The sequence below is a fragment of the Corella eumyota genome, chromosome 4 (genome assembly GCF_963082875.1).
Source record: "Corella eumyota chromosome 4, kaCorEumy4.1, whole genome shotgun sequence".
Classification (NCBI taxonomy): Eukaryota; Metazoa; Chordata; class Ascidiacea; order Phlebobranchia; family Corellidae; genus Corella; species Corella eumyota.
Genome location: NC_137493.1, coordinates 5934014 through 5955665, shown reverse-complemented (window position 1 = coordinate 5955665; position 21652 = coordinate 5934014). Strand labels below are relative to the sequence as shown.

Sequence of the window (21652 nt, the reverse complement as noted above, 5' to 3'; positions counted from 1 at the left end):
TCACTTTGATTTCGCTTCCTTGTTGAGTTTCTTTAAGGTACGCCAGCAGTTCAGCATAGTAAATAATCGATTCCGAGTACTCATTATTAACATTGCATTGTTCAGCAGCAGATTCGTACAACCAGGCTACTTGCTGTGGACTTTCGCAATCTCTCGCTTGAGTTAAAAATACCTATAACACAGGATTACAAATTTGCCTTAATTATTTTTTTACTAACTAACATTTATGTTACAATTTGTTATGTTGGATTTTGTAGCCACATTTTGCTAATAAAAGTAACTTAAGATTTATTTACAACAAAAGCGCAAACCTACCCTTCTTAATTCTCCATAAACGTGTATCACACTTAAGATCTCATGAAACATAAATGTTGGAAATAAACAATCTCCTAAGTTTCCCAAAACCCTTTTTTTAAATTCGGATCGGAATGAGTTTTTAAAAAATAAAATAACACTTGGCCTGTTTTGTTCTCTGGTAATAGATTTCGATATCAAACTACTAAGTTTAAAACCGAATTTAATAATGTTGTTTAACATCACATTCTTTGCGTTGGTTGGATTCTGACAACCTGTGTTTGCATTGGTCATAAAATGAGAAATAACTTCAAATGTTTTCTTCACGTAATTGGCTTTTAAAGAATACTTCGCTGCATTAAGCAAGAGAATCTGGTCTAAGTCTAGTTTGTTTAAAGCACACAACATTTTGTCCACTGTTGCGACATCGCTGAACTCAACATGAGGTAAACATCGAGTAAGCAAAAGCTCCCACACTGCATTATTGTTGGATAGCTCATCGTTTGCTATAAGTAACTCACAAAATAACCCAATTGTATCAACTGACAACTTGTTACTCGGTAAAATTTCAACCTGACTTCGAACGATTTCAAATTTGCTAAGATTAAGATCGTAGCTTGAATAAAGGTTTCTACCATTTTCATCCATAAACCGTAAAATCTGGGTAAATGTTACAATAGAGTCGCTAGTAGATTGCATTTTTGCTTGCGTTTCAGCAATAAGTAACCTGATGTCAATGTACATTTGGAAATTTGTTTTTGTCATTGGGTCCATTTCTAACGTAATTTGGGCTTTTTTAAGGGTTTTTAAAGTCATTTCCTTAGTGGAATTTTCACTTTGATAATTTGCTATTATAAGCATCATTCGAACAAAAGTGATGTTTTCCATATCATGCCAAAACATACCTTCCATTATACTCTTGTAGGTTTTTTCCAAAATAAAGTCAATACGTTTGAACTGTAAAAATAATTTTTCGACCATCAAAAATATTTGGAGAACAGAAGGGCCCGTGATGTCGTTAGTTAATTCAGGTAGGGTTGTCAAGTATGTATCAATCAACCTTGAAACGCGAGAAACTGTAAGAACGTTCTTGTCTACACAGAGAAAAACTGCCTTGTCAAGTATTGATATTCTAGAAGAAATATCGCGAACTGCAAACGACTGCTTAAAAAACGATAACAACATGTCAAAGAACCATTGGTCTGTATCATTTTTTATTTTATCACACAAACTATCAATGGAGGACATTATGACTTCATCAAGTTTAAAGTTTCCAGGTGCTTTGAAATCACATTCTTTAAGAACGTTGTGCAAGATTTTTGATAAAGCAGTAAATTTTTTTCCACGAGATAGAGATTCATAAAAATGATGAACTGCACTTTCGCGTTCACCCTGCATTTTGAAACACAATCCAATGTTGTAATCGCAATCTGCAGTTCCCTCAGTATGGCCATACATGGAAAGATAAATTTGCCTAGACATGATAAATGAGGTTTTGGCTTCATCCCAGTTATCTTCCTTAAACATATATGTTCCTTGCTTTAAAGCATATTCCGCCTTCATGCGTTTTAAAACTAAATCCTTTTCGGTAACTCTAAATTTTCCCAAAATGCATAATATATCTGAAATAGCACGCTTGGAGTATAAAAAATCTACATCCAATATAAGACAACGTGAAAATATTTTTGAAATTTTTTCACTATATGAAGATAAATCTTCGGATCCATTTTGAAGTTGAATCTTTAATATCTTCTGGGATAAATGCCACAGGCTAAAAACTACATTAATAGCATCAATACAAGCTATGAACGATTGTTCAATGTTTTTAAGCTCAGCGTGAGACAATGCGAAACCATGTAGTAACCTTAAACGATCTACAGAGATGTCATTCTGTCCATGGTATTCTGTTGATAAAGAAGACGCCCTTTCAAAGTAAGCTAAGGCTAATTTGTCATCATTGGTTTGGTGTGCGGCATCCCCAGCAAGAACAGCTACTTCGAAGGCTTCAAAAAACAAACCATTTCTTTGGCAATCCATAATCAACACTTCTAAAGATTCTCTTAGAGAATTGGTTTCATACACTGTGTCTACACTGGTATCTATCCACGAAAGAACTTCAATTGATTCTTTTAAAATAGTTTGAACAACGATTGGTTGAGATCCCATTTTAATAGAACACATTGCCTTATATTGAAGAACTCGGGCGTAGTGGGCTGATTTTTGTTTGCGACATTCCACAATTGCCTTATCAAAGAAATCTAAGGCTGTGCTCATATTTTGTTTATTGAAGTAGCATTTTCCAATTCGAAAATTTAAATCTGTAGTTGATGAAATTTCTGGGGGTATTTTTTGGTTTAAAGCCTTTTTAAAGCACTTTACAGCTGGATCATTGTGTTCAAAACGAGCAAGTATTCTACCTTTTTGAAACAATTTATGAAATCCTTGTTCCTCAAGTCGATGTCGCAACATATAAATATCTTTTTGTTTAATTGCTTTCTTTAACCTTGTTTGAAAGTTTATGCCAATTGAAATAAGCCGAACTAAAGAAGAAATACTTACTTCATTAGTTCTTCTGATGCTTCTTCTTCCAGACATCGTCTCATTTTGACTTTTTGCGTTTAGATACTTGTTTACACGAGCGTAGTTAGAAATGGCAAGTGCTGTTTTTAGATCATGCAAAAACTCTGCATCGATTATGTTCTCACCGTAAAGATTGTTAAGAACATCAAAAGAAGAAGTGGAGTTGTGCTGTGTAAATACACACAATTTAGACAAAATTAGAGTTATTCCACGATATAAATCTTTTTTAACGTCAACCTTTTTACCTTGTTGCAAATCACTATAATTAAACTGTTCAATATTTTTTTTTAATTTTTTAAAAAAATCAGCATAAGATGAATCTTTTTGAACACAGCTTTTAATTTTTTTCCAAATAAATTTCTGAAATTTACTTGCAAGTTTGTTGTCGCCTGCTACAAATATAGATTGCTGTATCACTTCAGAAAGATGGTAGCCTTCCTTATTTTGTTCTGGCATATCCAAGAAAGCAATCATGCTACCTGGAGTTTTTATTAGTTCTGTTGGATTTGTTTTTTTAGTTGTGGGCAATCGGCCCAAAGGATTTATTGAAGCGTCAGGTCGGAGAGAATCAAAGGCAATACCACGCTTTGTGTAACTATCGTAAAACCAGTCATCTTTAGGGTTTTCACTATCGGTGTTGTTCAGGCTTTTAATAGCGACTGCTGGGAGAATAGTTTCTCCTAATCCTACAACCATGACGAAAATAAGAAGAGTGTAATTTCGAAAATAGACAAGATTTTTTTCTGTTTCTTTTTCAATAAGTAAAATGCTTTCAAAATCTGAATAGGGTGTTACTTCACGTCGTGCCAGCGAGCCAAGACCCATTAAAGAAAATTTGCATGGTTCTTTACCAAGAATATCAGAAGCAAAACGGCACACTTTTTTTACAAATTGGATATATTTATTAGTACATATTTTTAAGTAACTACTTGTCGAATGAAAAAACATCTGCTCCTTAATATGGTCAAAAGAATCTAAAGAGACTTTATTTTGAAAGGGATCTCTAATTGAGACAAATTCAACCTCCAAATCGGCTCGAAATTTGCTAAGGCCACCTTTTAGCATTTGAATTGCCTTATGCAATTGATTTACATATACAGTTTTGACTTTAACAAACCTTATCAAGTCGCTGTAAAGTTGCTTTATTCCATTTTCTACTTGAAGAACGTCGTTGTTTGATGGTGCTCTTTGTAGCGAGGCTTGATATAAGGCAGCACTTTTAACACAGTCATACCTTACCTCATTCAAATCTCTGTTTTCCCGGATATTAAATTTTCTTCTATAAACATTTGCTAACTTATAAATCTGTTGAAATGTCTCGCTCGGGTCACGTTCAATGCCATTTTCGTCACATTTAGATTTAAGATTTCTTGCCAATAGATATTCAATATCTAAACATGAATGGGACACATAAAAAACTAAAACGAATTTTAGGACTTAACTTGGGATAAGCTAGACCAAATCAATTTTTTTCATTATGCACTGAGACAATAATTGCATACCTGTAAATACTATTGAGCTTTTTAGGATATAGATTACAAACAAAAGTTTACTTACTTATACAGTCTTCAATAGTTTGTAAATTGTTTTCTTTTGCCATTTTCTGTATGTTAGTTCTCTATAATAAAGTTATCAATATAGGCCAATAAGCCGTTAAATATTTTTAACGTTTGCAATTTAAAGTATAATTTCTATGTAAAATTAAAATTAGTTCAACACTATAATGCTATACGGCTACGGTACGATATTTTATAAACAATTTAAATTAACAATTTTTCTTGATAAAACATGACCTTTCGCAGGCAACAAAATACTAAAAACTGCAACACTATTAGATTTACTTTCCTTTAAACTGTTACTCTTCTACTTTTTGTCGTGTGAATGACCGTCTAATTGTTTGCCAACATTTTTTAATAGCATAACCATAAATAGTTTGCGATTTTTAACTAGCGCTTAACTGGTACTGTGTTATACCAATATATATAAACTTAAAGTTTTATTATTTGCCGCACCCGCACTTTTTTATGACTTGATTATTTTTATTGATCTGACAAGGAATTTTAAATATCAATAAAATTTAATAACTTTAAACGATTTTTGTAGGGGTGGACTAAACTATTTTTAGTGCTTTTAAACTGCTTAAGAATTTATCATTTTTATAGTTTTTAATAAAAATTGAAAGTTAATTAATTCCTGTTCGCTATTTTTTTAAAACCTAATTTATATACCCCTGTAGTATGTAGGTCTATACGTTTTAGGGCGACAATTAGGTTACTACATATGCCAAACTTTTTTTTTAATTAAATGGAACTAAACAAATGATGATAAAACAAAAAATTTTAAAATTCCAATAAAGATTTATAATTGTTTAGATTAAAGTTTCTTGAAAAAAAGGAACGTCGAACGCCTTTAATATAAATATTTATTTATTATTTTAACTTTTTATATTATTTTCTCGCACAATATCTGCATCACTTAGTTTTAAAGTCTCCAAAAGCCTATTTGCAAATATCTTAAACAGCACGCTTGTAGTTCACAACTAAACAACTCATTTAACACAACTTGAAAATACTCGTGCAATTTTTTCGCAAAACGAGGACACAAGCATTTTTAAAGTTGTGTACAAGAACTCAAATAAAACTTTTACGACGTTGTTTAAAGTAGTTTTATGTTTTATCATAAATAAGCAAAATCGACTTACTGTTACGATCACCAATAGTTTGTAAAAAAGATTTTATTTGACTTATTTAAATTCTAACCCCGTTCTTTTTCCCAAACTAGCCACATATAAAGTAAAACAGATAAATTTAACAAGAACATATACTTAAAGAGATGGTTCGGTCGTAGAGATTCATTTTTAATTATGTTGGAATTCTTCCAACTTGCACGATGATACCATTATTTTAAAAATTGGTCAAGTAGTTTTTAAGATATCGGGATTTGAAGGTAAATATTGTAAATAGGGAAAGTCCCAACGCTCGCGAGTCACGTGACGCACGACGTCATCGTCGTAAGATCATATGCTGGCAGACATAGGAAAATGACCTTATTTTGTCCTCTCTGACTCGTTTGTTGTACTTTTTTTTTTAATTTTTTTTGCAGAAAACAAACTTAACATAAAAAGCAATATTTAGCCATATTATATAAGACATTTTTTTACTTTTGAAGTATTTTTAATTAAAAAAACAAAATAATCTAATCTTGGTTACTTTCCAACTTTCAGATGATGTTATCTTAGTACTTTCAAAACATTAAGCAATTTGTTATAGAATATGTGATTTCGGCAATTTAGTTCGCGGTTTGATTTTTATTTAAAAATATTTGGTATTTTATGTTACATTACTTTTAACTTTTGCAATTTAAAACAAGAATACACATAAATAGAAAAAAATTGTATGTAGGGTTTATCTAACCTTACCCCACGTGACCAACAATAGGTTGATCGGAGAATAAAATACGCCCCTTGATCACAGATTGATCCCAGTTAATATAAAAATAATGCCGATAATGGGCCCAGAATTGCAACTGTCCAACTTGACTGACACAACAATTGAAATACTCTACAATGTATTCAAATTCAGTACACAAAAAAAAACAATTAACAAAAAAAATACTGGCTTAACACTTACAAATCGATATTACTTTTAACAAAAACTAACTGAAGACCATTATTGTATTGTTAGAACAGGGCAAATCGTATTCTAAAATATATGACGTACTAAAATATAATTCCGAAAATTAAGTTACCACACGAAAAATATAACACAAAAAAGGCAAAACACAAATCACGTGACTTCATAAGAACGTAAAAAAGAGGAAAAATTTAAATGACCAGGCGATAAGGTGGTACAAAAAAAAGCGCTCAAAGGCGGCTAATGGTGTCTAACTGAGTGTAAAATTGCATTTAAAATTAATGAAAATATAAACTGGTTTTTCATATAAATGGACTTAACATTGTATGTAATAAAATTATGTAATAAAATTGATTCTGCCTTACGCCTGAATCCAGTCCCGAACTAAATCTTACTTGAGTCTATTAATTATACTTCACATTACTATCGAAACATTCGTAACTTACTACTTGATACTATATTGCTTTACTGTAACTTGGGCAAGGGATTTTTTAATCATTTAAGTATTAAATATACTTAATCGGTAATATGGTTTAGCCTATACCAAATTTACTTATTAGTAACAAGCGTGTATAATTGGCTGTTAAGTGTTTTCGACATAAAACTGGAGATTGTCTTCCCTCAAAATTGATGGTGAAAACAAAATTGATGGTGAAACAAAGAGCAATATCTCAAAAAAATATACCGGCGCTTTATGAAGATTTTCAACACGATTCGCGAATACCATAAACTTAAATTGCTAACCATTGACATGTTTACAATTTTATAAAACACCATTAATTAAATTAAAAAAAACTTGTTTATATTTTTCGGGCAGATATCGGGCATGCCGGTTATAACTAATAATCGACATATTAGTAACATATTTGCATATTGCGCATAGATGCCTTCAAGACACGTGTCGTGTCGTGATAGTGTCGGTATGTATGGAATGGCAGTTTTTGTAGTTATATTAGAGTCACATAATAAATAAATAAAATTAATTAAAAAATGTTTTTAAAAGAACTCAAAATTATTTTTTGAATGGTGGATAAATCTTATTTTTGTCAACTCTCGGTTACCTGATTCTAACAGTAAAGTGTGGATATATATATTTGTAATGTAAAATGACTAATTTTGAACTTATGAATAAATATAGGTTTATTTAAAAAATAAAAAATTAATTTCTTTGTTAAGTTTATTTGTTTCTGTTTAATGAGATAAAACATTAAATCATGCAAGTTGTATTGTCAACATAGTTATGTTCTTCCTATGTATTCAACAGTAGGTAAGGGTTCGTCAACATCAGGAATTGTTGTGAAGTTGTTGCATACGCTCGTGTTACAACAAAAATGACATTGTCGCACCTAAAATATTACAAAAAAATTACCCGACAGCAATTTTAGTATTTTACGTATTAATAATACTTTTTTTAATCGACAGCATTTTTACTATTTTTTAACATATTATGTAGTTTTGTTAAATTTACCGAGGACAGCATTGCATTCTTTCCGTAGCAAATTTCAGGATTATTTTTCATGTTACTCATACAAGCTTCCCCCTGTTTACAAGATCGTTGTATACTAGTCAGGTAGCTTTTTACCTCAAACTTGATTTCGCAATACTCCTGTTATAAAACTTTTATTAGTCGTTATAAACTTTTATTAGTCGTTATAAGCTTTATGTGCATGCACACTAATTGGATATATGGACAATGTTGCACTTAGAGCTAGAGAAATAAGACATTAATACCATTAAGGTTATTATTTAAAAATGTTGCAATTATTTGCTAACTAAAAAACAATATTTAACGATAAACTTTTGTTTTTCACTTAATGCCTGAATTTTTTAATAATCCCAAAGTTTATTACAATTTACCCCGTTTTGAAAATTACAAGGAACAACAAGTTGATATCCTACGGGTTTTCCGTTGATTAGTTTTCCTTTAATACAGTGTGAACGAGGTCCAGTGCTACCTAACTGAAATAGTAATGTCAAACACGACCCCAGCAATACCATAAATTTACTCATCATGCAGATATATTCAATTTTGTAATTTTTTCTAAAAAAATTGGTTTTAATTATAACATTTTTAAATAATTCTTGCCAATATATAGCTTAACAAAAAAATACCTTCAGTCGATTAAGTTACCTAAAAAAAATAACTGAAAAATAGCCTGTAGCAAAACCACAAATGTTAATCGTATTTTGAAAAAAAAGATCTGCGTTTCGTGTAAATTTACAACACGATTCGCGAATATCACTAACTTAAATTGGTAACCATTGACATGCTTACAGTTTTATAAAACACCATTAATTAAAATAAAAAAAACTTGTTTATATTTTTCGGGCAGATATCGGGCATGCCGGTTATAACTAATAATCGACATATTAGTAACATATTTGCATATTGCGCATAGATGCCTTCAAGACACGTTGGCAACATGGGTTTCAGGTTTGTTTGGTGTAAGTAATGTAAGTAAGAAAATCTGAACGCTTCTGAACACTAATTAATGTTTAAAAATAAGAAATTTATAAAATTTACTTTTTACTGGTTTACGTTTTATGCGTTCTGCGAGCTTATTGCGTAATATTTATACCAGTTCGAAATCGTGACAAGGTGATGTTTGAAAACATTTTAAACCTATTTATGTTTTATAGCTTTTTCGTATTTTTAATTTTATTGGTAAATACAACCAACTGACGAAGGACAGTGAAATAGTAAACGGCCTTTAGTTCGAAAAGGCTCTATATTTAAGTGTTATATAATTAACACTAAAAAACATGGTAAAAAAACTTTCAAAAACAACAAAAAAACCCGTACCAACAAAAAAATCGTATGGGTTTCTGCATATTGTTTTTGGAATTATTTGCAGCATTACCGTAGCATATATTTATTCTTCGTATTTTACCAGTACAAAAACATTTTACGCCAGTCACGAATTCTTAGAAACTGACTGTGAAAATGTTTCTTGTTCAACTGATTACAAAGAACACCCGATTTTTGAAAATTGTACTCCCATGAAAACTTGTAGTCGTTGTGTAAGAGATGGTCTTGTAACTGACAATGAAATGAATATTCTTTTAAAAGTAATTACAAACGCATTACAGCATGGAGGGTCAGATGGTGGTGCATCAATATTGGATTTGCATTCGGGTGCAATGTCAAAAGGTACCCAGTTTATAAACATTTACAAATATTTAGATAAAAATGCTTTGTCAGATGTTATATCAGAGAACGATCTTAAAGTATATGTGGATGTAAAAAACAGAGTTCACAGAGCAATATCTGAACAATTTGGAATAAATCCTGTTAATTTATATTTAACTAAGCCAACTTTTTTCTCACGTATAAACTCAATTAAAGCTAAAACACAGCATGATGAATACTGGCATAATCATATTGATAAAATTCAATATGGGTCGTTTGATTATACCTCTTTACTATACTTAACAACCCATGGTTCAGATTTTAAAGGTGGTAGATTTATGTTTGATGCCAATGATAAAGACACACTAATAGAACCTAGGGCAGGTCGGGTATCGTTTTTTACCTCTGGGTCTGAAAATCCACATCATGTTGAAAAAGTTAGTTCTGGCACTCGATATGCACTAACTATTGCTTTTACTTGTGATCCAGAACAGGCAATTTCTGATCCACAAATACATAGTTAATAAAAATTACAATTTAATTTTGGGGTTGTGGCAATGTGTTTTTGTTTTGTGACAAAGTATGTGCTATCAATATGATTTGGTGTCTTTTTAAATTGTGAAAAGAATTCATTGTGTTGTTAGGTGATATTCTATGCACTGTAATTTATAACTCTTTAAATTATTATTCCATTTATTTAAATCTGTATTTTTTACAAAAATTTTCTGTGTTCAATACACTCTAAAGATCCGATTTGCTTTTATTGAAATTTTTTTAGTTTATAAGCTTATAGCTTATGTTCTTTAGCTTTAAAATCATTTTTTTAAATTGTGTTTGGTGTTTAAAGGTAAAAATGGGGATAAATGTAAAAGGTGTTAAAAATTGTTTTACAGATTCTCCTATATTATTGCACACTACTTTTTTTAAATTTTGAATTCACTTAAAAAATAAAATTAAAATATGGATTCACAAGATAGAAAACGAAGAGGTTGGCCGAAAGGCAGAAAACGACCAAAGGCAATGAAAGATGTTAATGCTCCAAAGAAACCAGTCACCGGTTATGTTCAGTTCATGAGAGATCGCCGAGAAGATCTAATGAGCAAAAATCCCAATCTTAACATGATCGAAGCCACAAAGCTTCTAGGAGAAGAATGGACTTCTCTTCCCGACGATCAAAAATCGATCTACTTGGCCACGGCAGAATCTGAAAAAGAAAAATATTTAAAGACATTGGAAGAGTATCATAAGAGTGATGAGTACAAGAAGTTCATTGCTGATGAAATGGAGTTTAAACAGGAAGCTGCTATGGAACAAAATGTACCTGTTAGTGAGGAGACAGCGAACTCTGGGTCCCAAACTGCTGACATACCAATATTCACAGAAGCATTTTTAGACCACAACAAGGAAAAAGAAAGTGAGCTTCATCGCTTAAGTAAAACCAATGCAGAGTACGAACAACAGAACTGCATCCTTGAAACGCATTTAGACAATTTGAGAAATGCTATTGTGAAATTAGATGGTGAAACTGAGTCACAAAATGCCAAAAACGAGACGTTGCTAACTAAGTTGAGCCAGTTTCGAGGTATTTTGTTTAACGCCTTCTCAAAAACTCCTTTGCCAACAACAGGAGCTCTCCCAACTTGTGAAACAATTGATTCCTACATGCAAGAAATGTTTGAAATTTTGCAGACGGATGTGGAAAGTAATGCAGAGTTTGCTCAAAGCGTTTACAACGTTGTTTCAACCCTAAATTTTCAACCAACAGGTAGTTATAGTAAAGACCACGAGACTGTTCTATAGTACCTAAAACAAATTTGGTGTATATATATATTTATAATAATTTATTTTTAGTTTAGCCAAATATTGTTTTGTGTGCATTCTTTGTTTTTTAATGTTCTTTCTAGTATATCAATTGTTTCATATATTTCAGGTTAAGGATTTGGTTTGGTGTAAACGTAGGTTGTAGTATGCTGCATAATGAATGGTTTGTTTCCCTTGTAAGTGGCGCTGCTGCTGGTTTTGCCGTTGACACAAGTTTATTTCCCATTGACACAATTAAAACAAGGCTTCAAAGCAAACAGGGATTCATAAAATCTGGAGGCTTTCGTAATCTTTATTCGGGAATTGGATCTGTTTTGTTAGGATCTGCTCCAGGATCTGCAGTATTCTTTACATTTTATGATGGATCTCGTACTTTCTTGAACAATCGATTTAATGTAAAATGTCCAGTCCACCATATGTTTGTTGACATGGCAACTGCCTCTTTTGGTGAGGTCATGGCATGCATTGTCCGAGTTCCAGTTGAAGTTATCAAACAGCGTGCTCAAGTCGATAAAACTGCAAAGAGTTATGATATTTTTCGCAAATGTGCTAAAGAAGAAGGATTCAGAGGTTTTTATCGGGGGTACGGAAGTACTGTAATGAGAGAAATACCATTTTCGATTATCCAGTTTCCACTGTGGGAGTTCTTAAAATACAGCTGGGCAAAATCAACCGATAAAAATAAAGTAACCCCATTGCAGAGTGCTTGCTGCGGTTTCATATCCGGTGGATTTTCGGCTGCTGTGACTACACCACTCGATGTCGCCAAAACTCGAATCATGCTTGCTCAAACAAAAGACCCGACAGCCTCCTCGAATTTTGCCAAAGTGATTTTAAATATTTATAAATCTGAAGGTACTGCCGTCCTGTTTTCTGGTTCACTGCCCCGAACTACATTTATCGCAATAGGTGGATTTATTTTCTTAGGAATCTTCGATCTTACTAAAAATCTTTTGGGCAATTAATTGTGTTAACTTTGCATTTGTAAATATGCTTTTATTAATGTTGTTGTCCACACAATCATACCATTTGCTTTAATACGCACTTTTTAAATAAAAAACTCAGTTTTGTATTCAAAGATAACTGGTCCAAGATTTAAAAAACCAAACTTAGTTTTTGATTCTTGTTTATTAATTCATCTAAAAAAACAACATCAAGTAAAAAAGGTCTCAAGAAATTTTACTAAAACATAGTTTAAAAAAAATGTTCAATTCGTGATAAAATTCCGCTAAAAATAATTTTTGATAATATTCGTAACCAAATAAACCCAGCGTGGCACAAAATATCTTTTTTGAAGAAAAGTTCCTTCATTTATTTCGCGAGAATGTTTTAGCAAGTTTAATTGTTCCTGGTGCAGTTGCTTCATCAGGTTTTTGTTTTTTGTCATAAGTGTTATCTGAGCTTCTAAATCCCGATTACATGACCGGAATCCAAAATTTGGTGACCCTATCATAGTTAAACAAGGAAGCTCTTCGTTCTTCTTATAAAACCAAAGTCCTTTGGCATGGTATGTCCAACCCTGTCTAATATACTCTTGTAACGATATTTCTGATCCTCTTTCTTGTTGTTTATACTGATCGAAAAATTGCTTTGTAAGTTGTATGTAAGCTGCTGGAATGAAGCGGCTATTTCCTTTGGATCCGAAAAAGCCATTGGCCTCTGGTGAAGCAGTTAGAATGTCGAAATTTGCTGGACTTTTCATAATGCTGTCTAAATACTTGTCAGTTGCATTAAAATACCCTGATGTGAAAGTAACATGAGAACCCCTGGGAAAGGATTGCAAAAGCTTTGTTGTGATTTTTTCGTCATGGCGAAGACCAATACACCCAAGTTGCAAGGAAGGATAAACCACAGTGTCGTAAACTTTATTCTGAGTTTTAGAAGTACGTTGTAATTGTGTGTCAGGGTCATATCCATCTTTTTTTGTTTGAAAAAAAGAATCGTTTTCAATCAAATTATATCCTAACAATTTTTGTACATAATTAAAAATGTAAGAATAGCTTGAAGAAGGTTTGTAAGTAGTGGACTGGTAGTACGGTGAAATAAGTTGTGCTAAATGTGATTGTGCAAAGTTAGCAAACAAGTTATAGTCCCCTTCAAATGGATGATGTGGACATTCTTTGGAAAACTTCACAGTCCCATCTGGCTGCAAATCAAATGAAAACTTTTTGACAGTTTTAACGAGCCTTTGAAAGAAATCAGCCAACTTTGGACAATCTTTAAATAGCATGTATCGATCTTGTCGGTTTTCAAAATAGCTCTCGCTTAAATTTGCCCCACTCACAATAAAAGAATCATCAAATAAATAAATTTTTACATGAGCAACACCAACAATCTCGTTGAATCTCTCAGGCAAGTAACTCTTCCAAACACCTCTCAATTGTGGGGTGTGAAATAAGGAAACATTCAAATCGATGTTAGTATCTGATTTATCGGGGTTTGAGAACTTCTGCAGCAAAGACAAAAACATAGTTTTTGAGTTTATTTCTCCTCTAGACCCTCTTACATAATCAAACAAAATATCAACATCCATTTTTGTGTTTTTATTCTTCCTATCCGCCAAAGTTTCATGTAAAACAGAAACCATTTTTTTCTCTAGATTACTAGTACCGAGGTACAGTGCCGATAATACAATCCTATGTTTGGCATTTTTAATTCCATCAATAACAGAGTCGTAAAATTCTCTTGGAGTAGAAAGTACTGTAACATTGTCTCCAGAAATTTCAAAGGCAGGAGCCGCGTCACTTATCCAAGCGAATTCATTTCCCGCATAGTCTTTCATTCTAAAGGGTATTATATTAAATTTACAACAGTATACATTGTTACCTGTTTATAAATAAATATAAAAAAACAACTATGTTAAATTTTAAAACATATATAATATTATATTTTTTTTTATTTAGTAAAATTACTGTTCTAACTAATAATCAGTCTGTGTATACAGTATGAAAGCAACCTACACACCCAAAAACGAGACAAAAAAAAAGTTTTCTACCTATTAATTAAGGTCATTACTTCCGGTTGTCTAAAGTAAGCTAAAACCTAAATAAAACAGTAAAAGCATGACAATTCTCATCACGATTTCTAACTGGTATAACTATTACGCAATAAGCTTGCACAACGCATAAAACGTAAACCAGTAAAAAGTAAATTTTATAAATTTCTTATTTTTAAACATTAATTAGTGTTCAGAAGCGTTTAGATTTTCTTACTTACCTTACTTACACCAAACAAACCTGAAACCTTTATTGCCAAACTGAGGATATTAAAATTATCTTCGAAGTTTTGGTACTTTCCCCAATGGGAAAACTTTTAAATTAGTTATCTTCGTCAGCTGATGATATTTGTGTTAAACAAATTTGAACTGAAGATGAACTGTTTAAAATCAGCTCTATTACTGCGCAACTTTTATTTTAAACAAAATTTTTATAAAACTATAAATGGATTTTCTATAATAAAGTTGTATTCAACTGCAAACGAGCTTCCCCTTACTGCAGAAACATACAACATAAAAAGGTATGATATTGATTATCCTAATTAAAAGTCAATATTTATTTCTATTTAATTTTTTATCAAGTCAGCAAAAACACCCATTACAAATTAAACAAAACAATTAACAAGTTATTGAGCAATATAACTTTATGTAAAAACATGTAAATGTGATCTTGCTGCAATACATTACTTCTTATGCAGAGGAAATTATGCTACCCTTACCGAAGATGATATAACAACATTTAAAAGCATAGTTGGTGATAGTCATGTGATCACAGATAGCAGTGATATTGAACCTCATAATGTTGATTGGATGAAAAGTGTAAGAGGCCAAAGTAAAGTGAGTATTAATAAATTTGTTGTTTAGATTTTAACAAAACTTTCATCATTTATTAAGATTAACAAAATTCCTATAATTTTTGGTAATGTTAATATTGCTTTTGCTCTATTACGTGTTTACTAAGGTTATTGCACATATTCAATATTTTTTGAGTTCAAGCCAGTTTTTTCCTTTTTCTATAAAATGTATTTAATTTAAGATAACCTTTTTATTTAAATCATACTGAAAACTTACTTTTTTAGCTTTTACTGCTGCCAAAAACCACAGATGAAGTTTCACAAATACTAAAACATTCCAACAATCGTTTGTTGGCCATTTGCCCACAGGTTGGATAATGTTAAACAAATAGAATGTTACATTAAAAATTGTAAATTAATTTAAATAATTGTTTGTTTGTGTGGTATACTAATTCATAAAATTTTTAATTTGTTCATTCAGTTAGAATTGTGATTATTACTTTTTTTAATATATACTTTTTTTACTATGTTCTTGGTAGTTTCAAGTGTGTATGCACCAATCATGAAAAAAATATTTTAAATCATAAAAAAGTAAAAAATAAAATTTTAGTTTAATAATATGTAAATTAAATAGTAAATTAATGTTAAAGGGAGGTAATACAGGATTAGTTGGCGGTAGTGTTCCTGTTCATGATGAAATTATTTTGTCAACACAAAGAATGAATAAAATCGAATCAATTGATCCATTATCAGGTTATAAGCAAATATTCGAATATAGGGATTCGTTCCACACTGCTTTCATGCTGTAGCACCCTTACGTTAGGCACTTTAAACGGTAGGAACTTTTGCTAAGCCAACATTTAATTAGCATATTAATTATCAGCATTTGTAATTAATAATATTCCAAACTACCAAAGGCAACTTGGGACTGGGTCGGGGCTATTAATGTTACTCTGTGTTCAGGTCATGAAGTCTACCTACCCACATTGAGGATTACTAATTTACAGAACATACTTTTGATATATTTTTAGGTGTACTTGTGTGTCAGGCTGGTTGTATTTTAGAGACAGTGTCCAAAGAACTATCTTCCCACAATTTAATTCCCCCCTTAGACCTGGGAGCAAAGGGAAGTTGTCACTTGGGAGGAAATGTGTCAACTAATGCTGGTGGTCTAAGATTTTTAAGATATGGAACTCTTAGGGGTACAGTGTTGGGAGTAGAGGCAGTAAGCTTTGTTTCATTCTTTACTGTTGTAGTTTTACTTGTTTATAGGAATTTTTTTTTATGTTTATTTATTCTTGATGTAGGTAGGTCGAATTCATGATCTAAACACAGAGTGACATCAGTAACCCTGGCCCAGCCTCAAGTTGCTTTTAGTAGTTTAGGATATTATAAATTTATAATTGGCGATAATAAAGCTGCTGCTTAAGTGTTAACCCATTAGGAGTTTATCTGATTATAGCGCCTTATTCACAGGCGCTAGAGCATAAGAGCAGTGGGGATCAAACCCAGAACATTATGTAGTTAAGCCAAGTGTTCTGAACACTACACCATGCTGCTGTTATTAACTTTAGGATGTATAATGATAAAGTCTATATTAAAATATATAAAAAAGGTTTTCATTCAAATTGTATTATTTAATTACTAAAATTTAAATACTTCCAAAAAAGAAACATAAAACATTATCTAACAAGCATGCCATTGTTTTAATTAAACTGTGTAAATGAACAAATCTGTAGTTTTAAATTCCATTTAGGTGCTAGCCAATGGGACAGTACTAGATTGTCTGTCAACTTTACCAAAAGACAACACTGGGTATGATCTTAAACAACTTATGATCGGGTCAGAGGGAACTTTAGGAGTCGTCACCAAAGTTGCGATCGCTTGTCCTCAAAAACCACAATCCACAAATTTGGCATTTTTGGGTATTTTTAATTTCAAAAACTAAATTTGTATATAATTGATTTCGTTTTTATTTTAAGTTTTATTTTCAGACTTTGTAACTAATAAAAGGTAATGTAAGTCAAAAACTAGCTACATTTTTTTATATTTAAAATATTACTTTTACTGGTATAAAATAGTAATTTTTTTTCATATATTTTATCTATGTTTTAGGTGTAAACTCGTTTAAAGATGTGCTTTCAATTTTGAAACAATCCCGGCTTAGTCTATGTGAAATTTTATCTGCCGTTGAATTTATGGATGTCGAGTGCATGCGATTGGTCACTGAACATGTAGGATCGACCAATCCGATTGCAGATCATCCTTTTTACATGCTAATTGAAACCTCAGGTATTTTAAATTAAAATAAAGTAACTATAAACAACAAAAAATGTGCTTTAATTTTGGATGAACTGTTTATTTAAAAAAATATACCACTGAAATATTTTTTTTCCTTGTAAACATTAAACTTAATGTTTATTTTAAACAAAAGGATTATTTGGCCACTAAATAAATTTTAGTTATTTTATTATTTAAGGTTCTAATTCTGAGCATGATGAAGAAAAACTAAACAAATTTCTTGATCACATTATGGAAAATGGTTTGGCTAAAGATGGCACTATAGCCACAGATTACACTAAAATGAAGGTAATAAAAATCCATCAACTGAAAAGGAGATTTATGAATTAATAACCTAATAATGTTTTAGTATTACTATAAACTAATATGCTTTTTAATATTGATTATAAATTAACATTTTGTTTGTTATTTAGGCAATGTGGGCACTCAGAGAACAAATAGCAGAGGCCCTAATGAGAGATGGCTTTGTTTTTAAATACGATGTTTCGTTGCCGAGAGAAAAAATGTACGAAATGGTGCTCGAAACAAAGAAACACCTTGATAATAACTGTAAAACAGTTGTGGGTTACGGCCATTTGGGTATGTTAAACAAAGAGTAATGTTCTTTAAATATTTGCCATGGCTTAATTACACTTCTATATTGTTATACTGTTTGTGCTAGGCAAATTTACATCACGCTAAATCAACCTTTAGTCAGTAACACAATAAAGTTTAAAATTTAAATATGGACATAGAAAAGTTATAACATAGGCCTGTTTGTTTTAAATATAATCTCTGTATTAGTGTGACCTACATTTAAGTATATAGCATGTAAGATTTTCTTTATTAAACCTGTTTAAATTTATGTGATTTCAAATTTACCAATTTTTTTTTTTTTAAACTCTGATTACGTTTTTAGGTGATGGAAATCTACATTTAAATGTTGTTGCTAATAAATTTGATAAAAACCTTTTGTCCAAGATAGAACCCTTTGTGTTTGAATGGACTTCTAGTCATAAAGGGAGCATAAGTGCTGAGCATGGGTTGGGGTAAGTTAAAAAAAATTTTCAAAGTAAAAATATGGAAAATATTTTTGTAAGAGTTTTTTTTTTAATATTTGTGTTTATACAAATAACACAAGACTTGCTACACTACATAAGATTGTGGGTTCAATCCCAACTGCTCTCATGCTGTAGTGCTCTTGAGTGCTATGAACGGTATAAACCCCTGCTTAGCCAGCACTTAATCAGCAGCTTAACTACCAGGCAATTATAATTAATAATATCCCAAACTGCAAAAAGCAACTCAAGGCTGGGTCGGGGTAACAGATGTTATGCTATGTTTAGGTCGTGAAGTCAACCCTTCCACATCGAGGATAAAGATATATAAACTAAAAAAAATTTTAACTAAAAAATGTTACTGTTTAAAAAAGGTATAAACAACTGTTATAATACAAATATTTTACTGTTTGTAGGTTTAAAAAGAGAAATTTTATTGGTTATTCGAAAAGTGATGTTGCAATAGGTTTGATGAAACAAATCAAATCTTTATTCGACCCAAATCTTATTTTAAACCCTTACAAAACTTTACCTGATAATTAAACACAGGGAACCAATATTTTATCTTTATTTTATGGTAGCTTTTTTCATTGTTTTAAGTAAAGTTGTCTATGCACTTTAATCATGTTATATTTAATTTAGCTGTTGCAATAAATAAAACTTACAAAAAAATGGTGATATTTTTATTACGTTTTAAATGGTGGCGCTCTTGAGCACTAGGTTTTTATAACTAAATTATAGGGCTTGTTTAATATGGTTATAAAACATTTACATAAATTATATAGACTGTAATTGAGGTATAGTAGTACCAGCTATAAAAAATCTGCTGTTTTGTTAAGGCGTTTCTTTGCCATTAAATGATGTACATTTTAAGAAAACTATTTTTTTGCCTTTTAATTTGTAATTTTTACTTTATAAGCTACGGGAAATCTTGACAATATAGCGTAAATTTGTTATGACATTATGATTGGTTTTGTGCGAAGAAACCTCGCGCGGGAATTTTTAAACCGCGTTAATCTGAACTATAATTTAAATGTGCTGGTTAGAAATTAATTATTTATGGATTCCCTTCGGCGCATTTAGTTTTCTTGTGGTTATATTATAAAGGCCAATCAACTACGCCTAATACACGGATACTTTTTTACCGTTTATAGCTCTTATTACATAATAAACTCCAACGTAGGGTTTCCCGAAAAAGAGCGAAGATATTAAAGCACTATAAAAATATCGTAGTTAAAAGCCATTTGTTTTTTTGGAAATGGTTACTGAGTTAATTTTACTGTATGTTAAATATAGCAGGCTCAGTAATCAGTACATTAATGTCAGCGGTTAAAATGTCACCACCGTTTTAATTATTTATACTATAAACTGTAAGCATAAAACGCAATCAAATATATATACCTAAATGTTGGGAAATTTTTCTCGTGGAATAAAATGGATGATTTTTTTAAACTTGACTTTTAGGTTTAAATTCCAAAGGCTTAAGCTGCTGTAGATTTTAATGCTCTGCGTGCCAAAATATAAAGGGAGACGATTTACTTGTTTAATTCTCCTAACTAGGCTTTTGTTGGTCGTGTGAATGTATTCAAAGCCCTAAGGTTAAGTTAAATGTTATATTAAGCCAAACAGTTATTTTTCAACAACACATGTTATGCGTATTTTGGGGTATTTATTTTTTTAATTTATAAATAATTTATGATTTACAAACTACAGTTATACTTTCTTTATAAAAATTTTGCTTTTAAAAAGTAATAAAAATTTTTACAGAAAACTGTGTTTACCTTCTCGGCATTTTTTACGTGTTGTTGTGTATTATCGTAGCTTCGGGTCGTTAAAGAAACTAGTATGGCCGCCAGCAAATACCAACTATTGCTGTAAATAAGCACTGTAATCGGGAAAATGATTATAATTTGTAATCTCTAGGGCTAGCCGCGCGCTTGGCAATCTTTCGCTTACAAAATCAGCGAAATATATGAGAGATAACAAGGCTCTAAAAGAGAAAAAGGGGGGATTGAAAAAAAAAGGTTGCTTGTTTCTCTAACATTAACGCAGTATGGGAAACGCCAGGCAGCTATACTTGCGTAGTAGAACGAGTTTTTTTTCCGGGAAAGGTTAGCGATATATATTTAATTGCGTATAATAACGCATAGAAGCTTAGTTAATATTATATATAAGCTAAAAAAAACTATAAAAAGGAAATGGTTGTGCAGTCCGTTGTTTTATATTCTGATTTAAATATAAGTTTCGCATTGATTTATCGGTAATAATGCGATTGTGTTATAAACAGTATAAAAAAGAACGTTGTATTATTGTTCGTAGTATAATATTATGCACAAATATTTCAATTTTTATCAGGAACTCCTGGTTTTATTCATATTTTGAGCAAAATGTTAGTTTTTTCTGCTAGTTATTTTTTTACAGTTTAGCGGTTTTAATTTAATCTTCAGTTAGCTGTGTTAAAAACGAAGTTTTCGTCGGCGAATTATAACAAAATTACCTAATTCTTTTACGTGAACGTATCAGCAATTATTATGTGAAGTTTTTGTCATCTTTAAATCAGTAAGTTAGTTGGACATCGAAGCTTTGTAAGTAATTCGACCAGAGTCTGATACACGAAACCCCGTGAACGCGCTGATTTTTTCCCTTGTAAGATTATTTTTGTCTAATCCTTTATGGGTGTAAATTATAGTTAAACCTTAAATGTGATCTCTTTTTTAGTAAAAAGTATATATTCTTATAAACTTAAACTAAAAAATGTTAAATAAAATATTTTTATTTATTACCTAATATTTTAAGTAAGAGTTACTTAAATAATATAGTAGTTAGTTGCATTTAGATTGAGCCTAAATTTGTGTGTTATTAATTAGCATTTTATGTATGTGATATGCCGTAAATTAACGTGTATTTATATCTTACAATATTTTCTATTTTTGGAACAATTATCAAAGCGATTACCAACGACTTGATTCAGTTTGGTGTTTTCTAAAAAATTCGGTGTCTGATCACGTTTTTATGTGTCAGTTATGAGTAATTAATACGATAAGTTTAATTACAACATCTCGTGACAT

At 31.1% G+C, this 21652-nt stretch overlaps 5 protein-coding genes across 6 annotated transcripts; 3 read left to right on the top strand and 2 right to left on the bottom strand.

Moving 5' to 3' along the window:
- Nucleotides 1-7722: 7722 nt before the first annotated feature.
- On the bottom strand, nt 7723-8542 carry LOC145751289 (uncharacterized). Its single transcript, XM_082567403.1, has 3 exons — nt 8364-8542; nt 7975-8112; nt 7723-7852 (listed from the first exon to the last, which is right to left on the bottom strand). Exons 1-3 carry the CDS (start codon nt 8517-8519, stop codon nt 7745-7747), a joined length of 402 nt encoding a protein of 133 aa, XP_082423529.1. The 5' UTR covers nt 8520-8542; the 3' UTR covers nt 7723-7744.
- A 412-nt stretch (nt 8543-8954) lies between these two features.
- On the top strand, nt 8955-10160 carry LOC145749471 (2-oxoglutarate and iron-dependent oxygenase domain-containing protein 3-like). The gene has a single exon (XM_082565241.1). The coding sequence runs from the start codon at nt 9270-9272 to the stop codon at nt 10158-10160; it is 891 nt and encodes a 296-aa protein (XP_082421367.1). The 5' UTR covers nt 8955-9269.
- Nucleotides 10161-10569: 409 nt separating this feature from the next.
- On the top strand, nt 10570-12751 carry LOC145749472 (mitochondrial S-adenosylmethionine carrier protein-like). Of its 2 annotated transcripts, none has more exons than XM_082565243.1 (2): nt 10570-11401; nt 11567-11705. In XM_082565243.1, exons 1-2 carry the CDS (start codon nt 10597-10599, stop codon nt 11569-11571), a joined length of 810 nt encoding a protein of 269 aa, XP_082421369.1. In that variant the 5' UTR covers nt 10570-10596; the 3' UTR covers nt 11572-11705. The 2 variants fall into 2 exon arrangements, with proteins under 2 accessions (XP_082421369.1, XP_082421368.1); XM_082565242.1 differs by having other exon boundaries at nt 11261-11401; nt 11567-12751.
- Nucleotides 12573-14687, bottom strand: LOC145749470 (CDP-diacylglycerol--glycerol-3-phosphate 3-phosphatidyltransferase, mitochondrial-like). Its single transcript, XM_082565240.1, has 3 exons — nt 14674-14687; nt 14453-14499; nt 12573-14240 (listed from the first exon to the last, which is right to left on the bottom strand). Exons 2-3 carry the CDS (start codon nt 14467-14469, stop codon nt 12686-12688), a joined length of 1572 nt encoding a protein of 523 aa, XP_082421366.1. The 5' UTR covers nt 14470-14499; nt 14674-14687; the 3' UTR covers nt 12573-12685.
- A 128-nt stretch (nt 14688-14815) lies between these two features.
- Nucleotides 14816-19156, top strand: LOC145749960 (D-2-hydroxyglutarate dehydrogenase, mitochondrial-like). The gene is made up of 11 exons (XM_082565857.1): nt 14816-14973; nt 15151-15289; nt 15532-15615; nt 15897-15999; nt 16278-16471; nt 17003-17171; nt 17362-17538; nt 17726-17835; nt 17961-18126; nt 18446-18575; nt 19001-19156. The coding sequence occupies exons 1-11, from the start codon at nt 14828-14830 to the stop codon at nt 19125-19127; spliced, it is 1545 nt and encodes a 514-aa protein (XP_082421983.1). The 5' UTR covers nt 14816-14827; the 3' UTR covers nt 19128-19156.
- The last annotated feature ends 2496 nt before the right edge of the window (nt 19157-21652 follow it).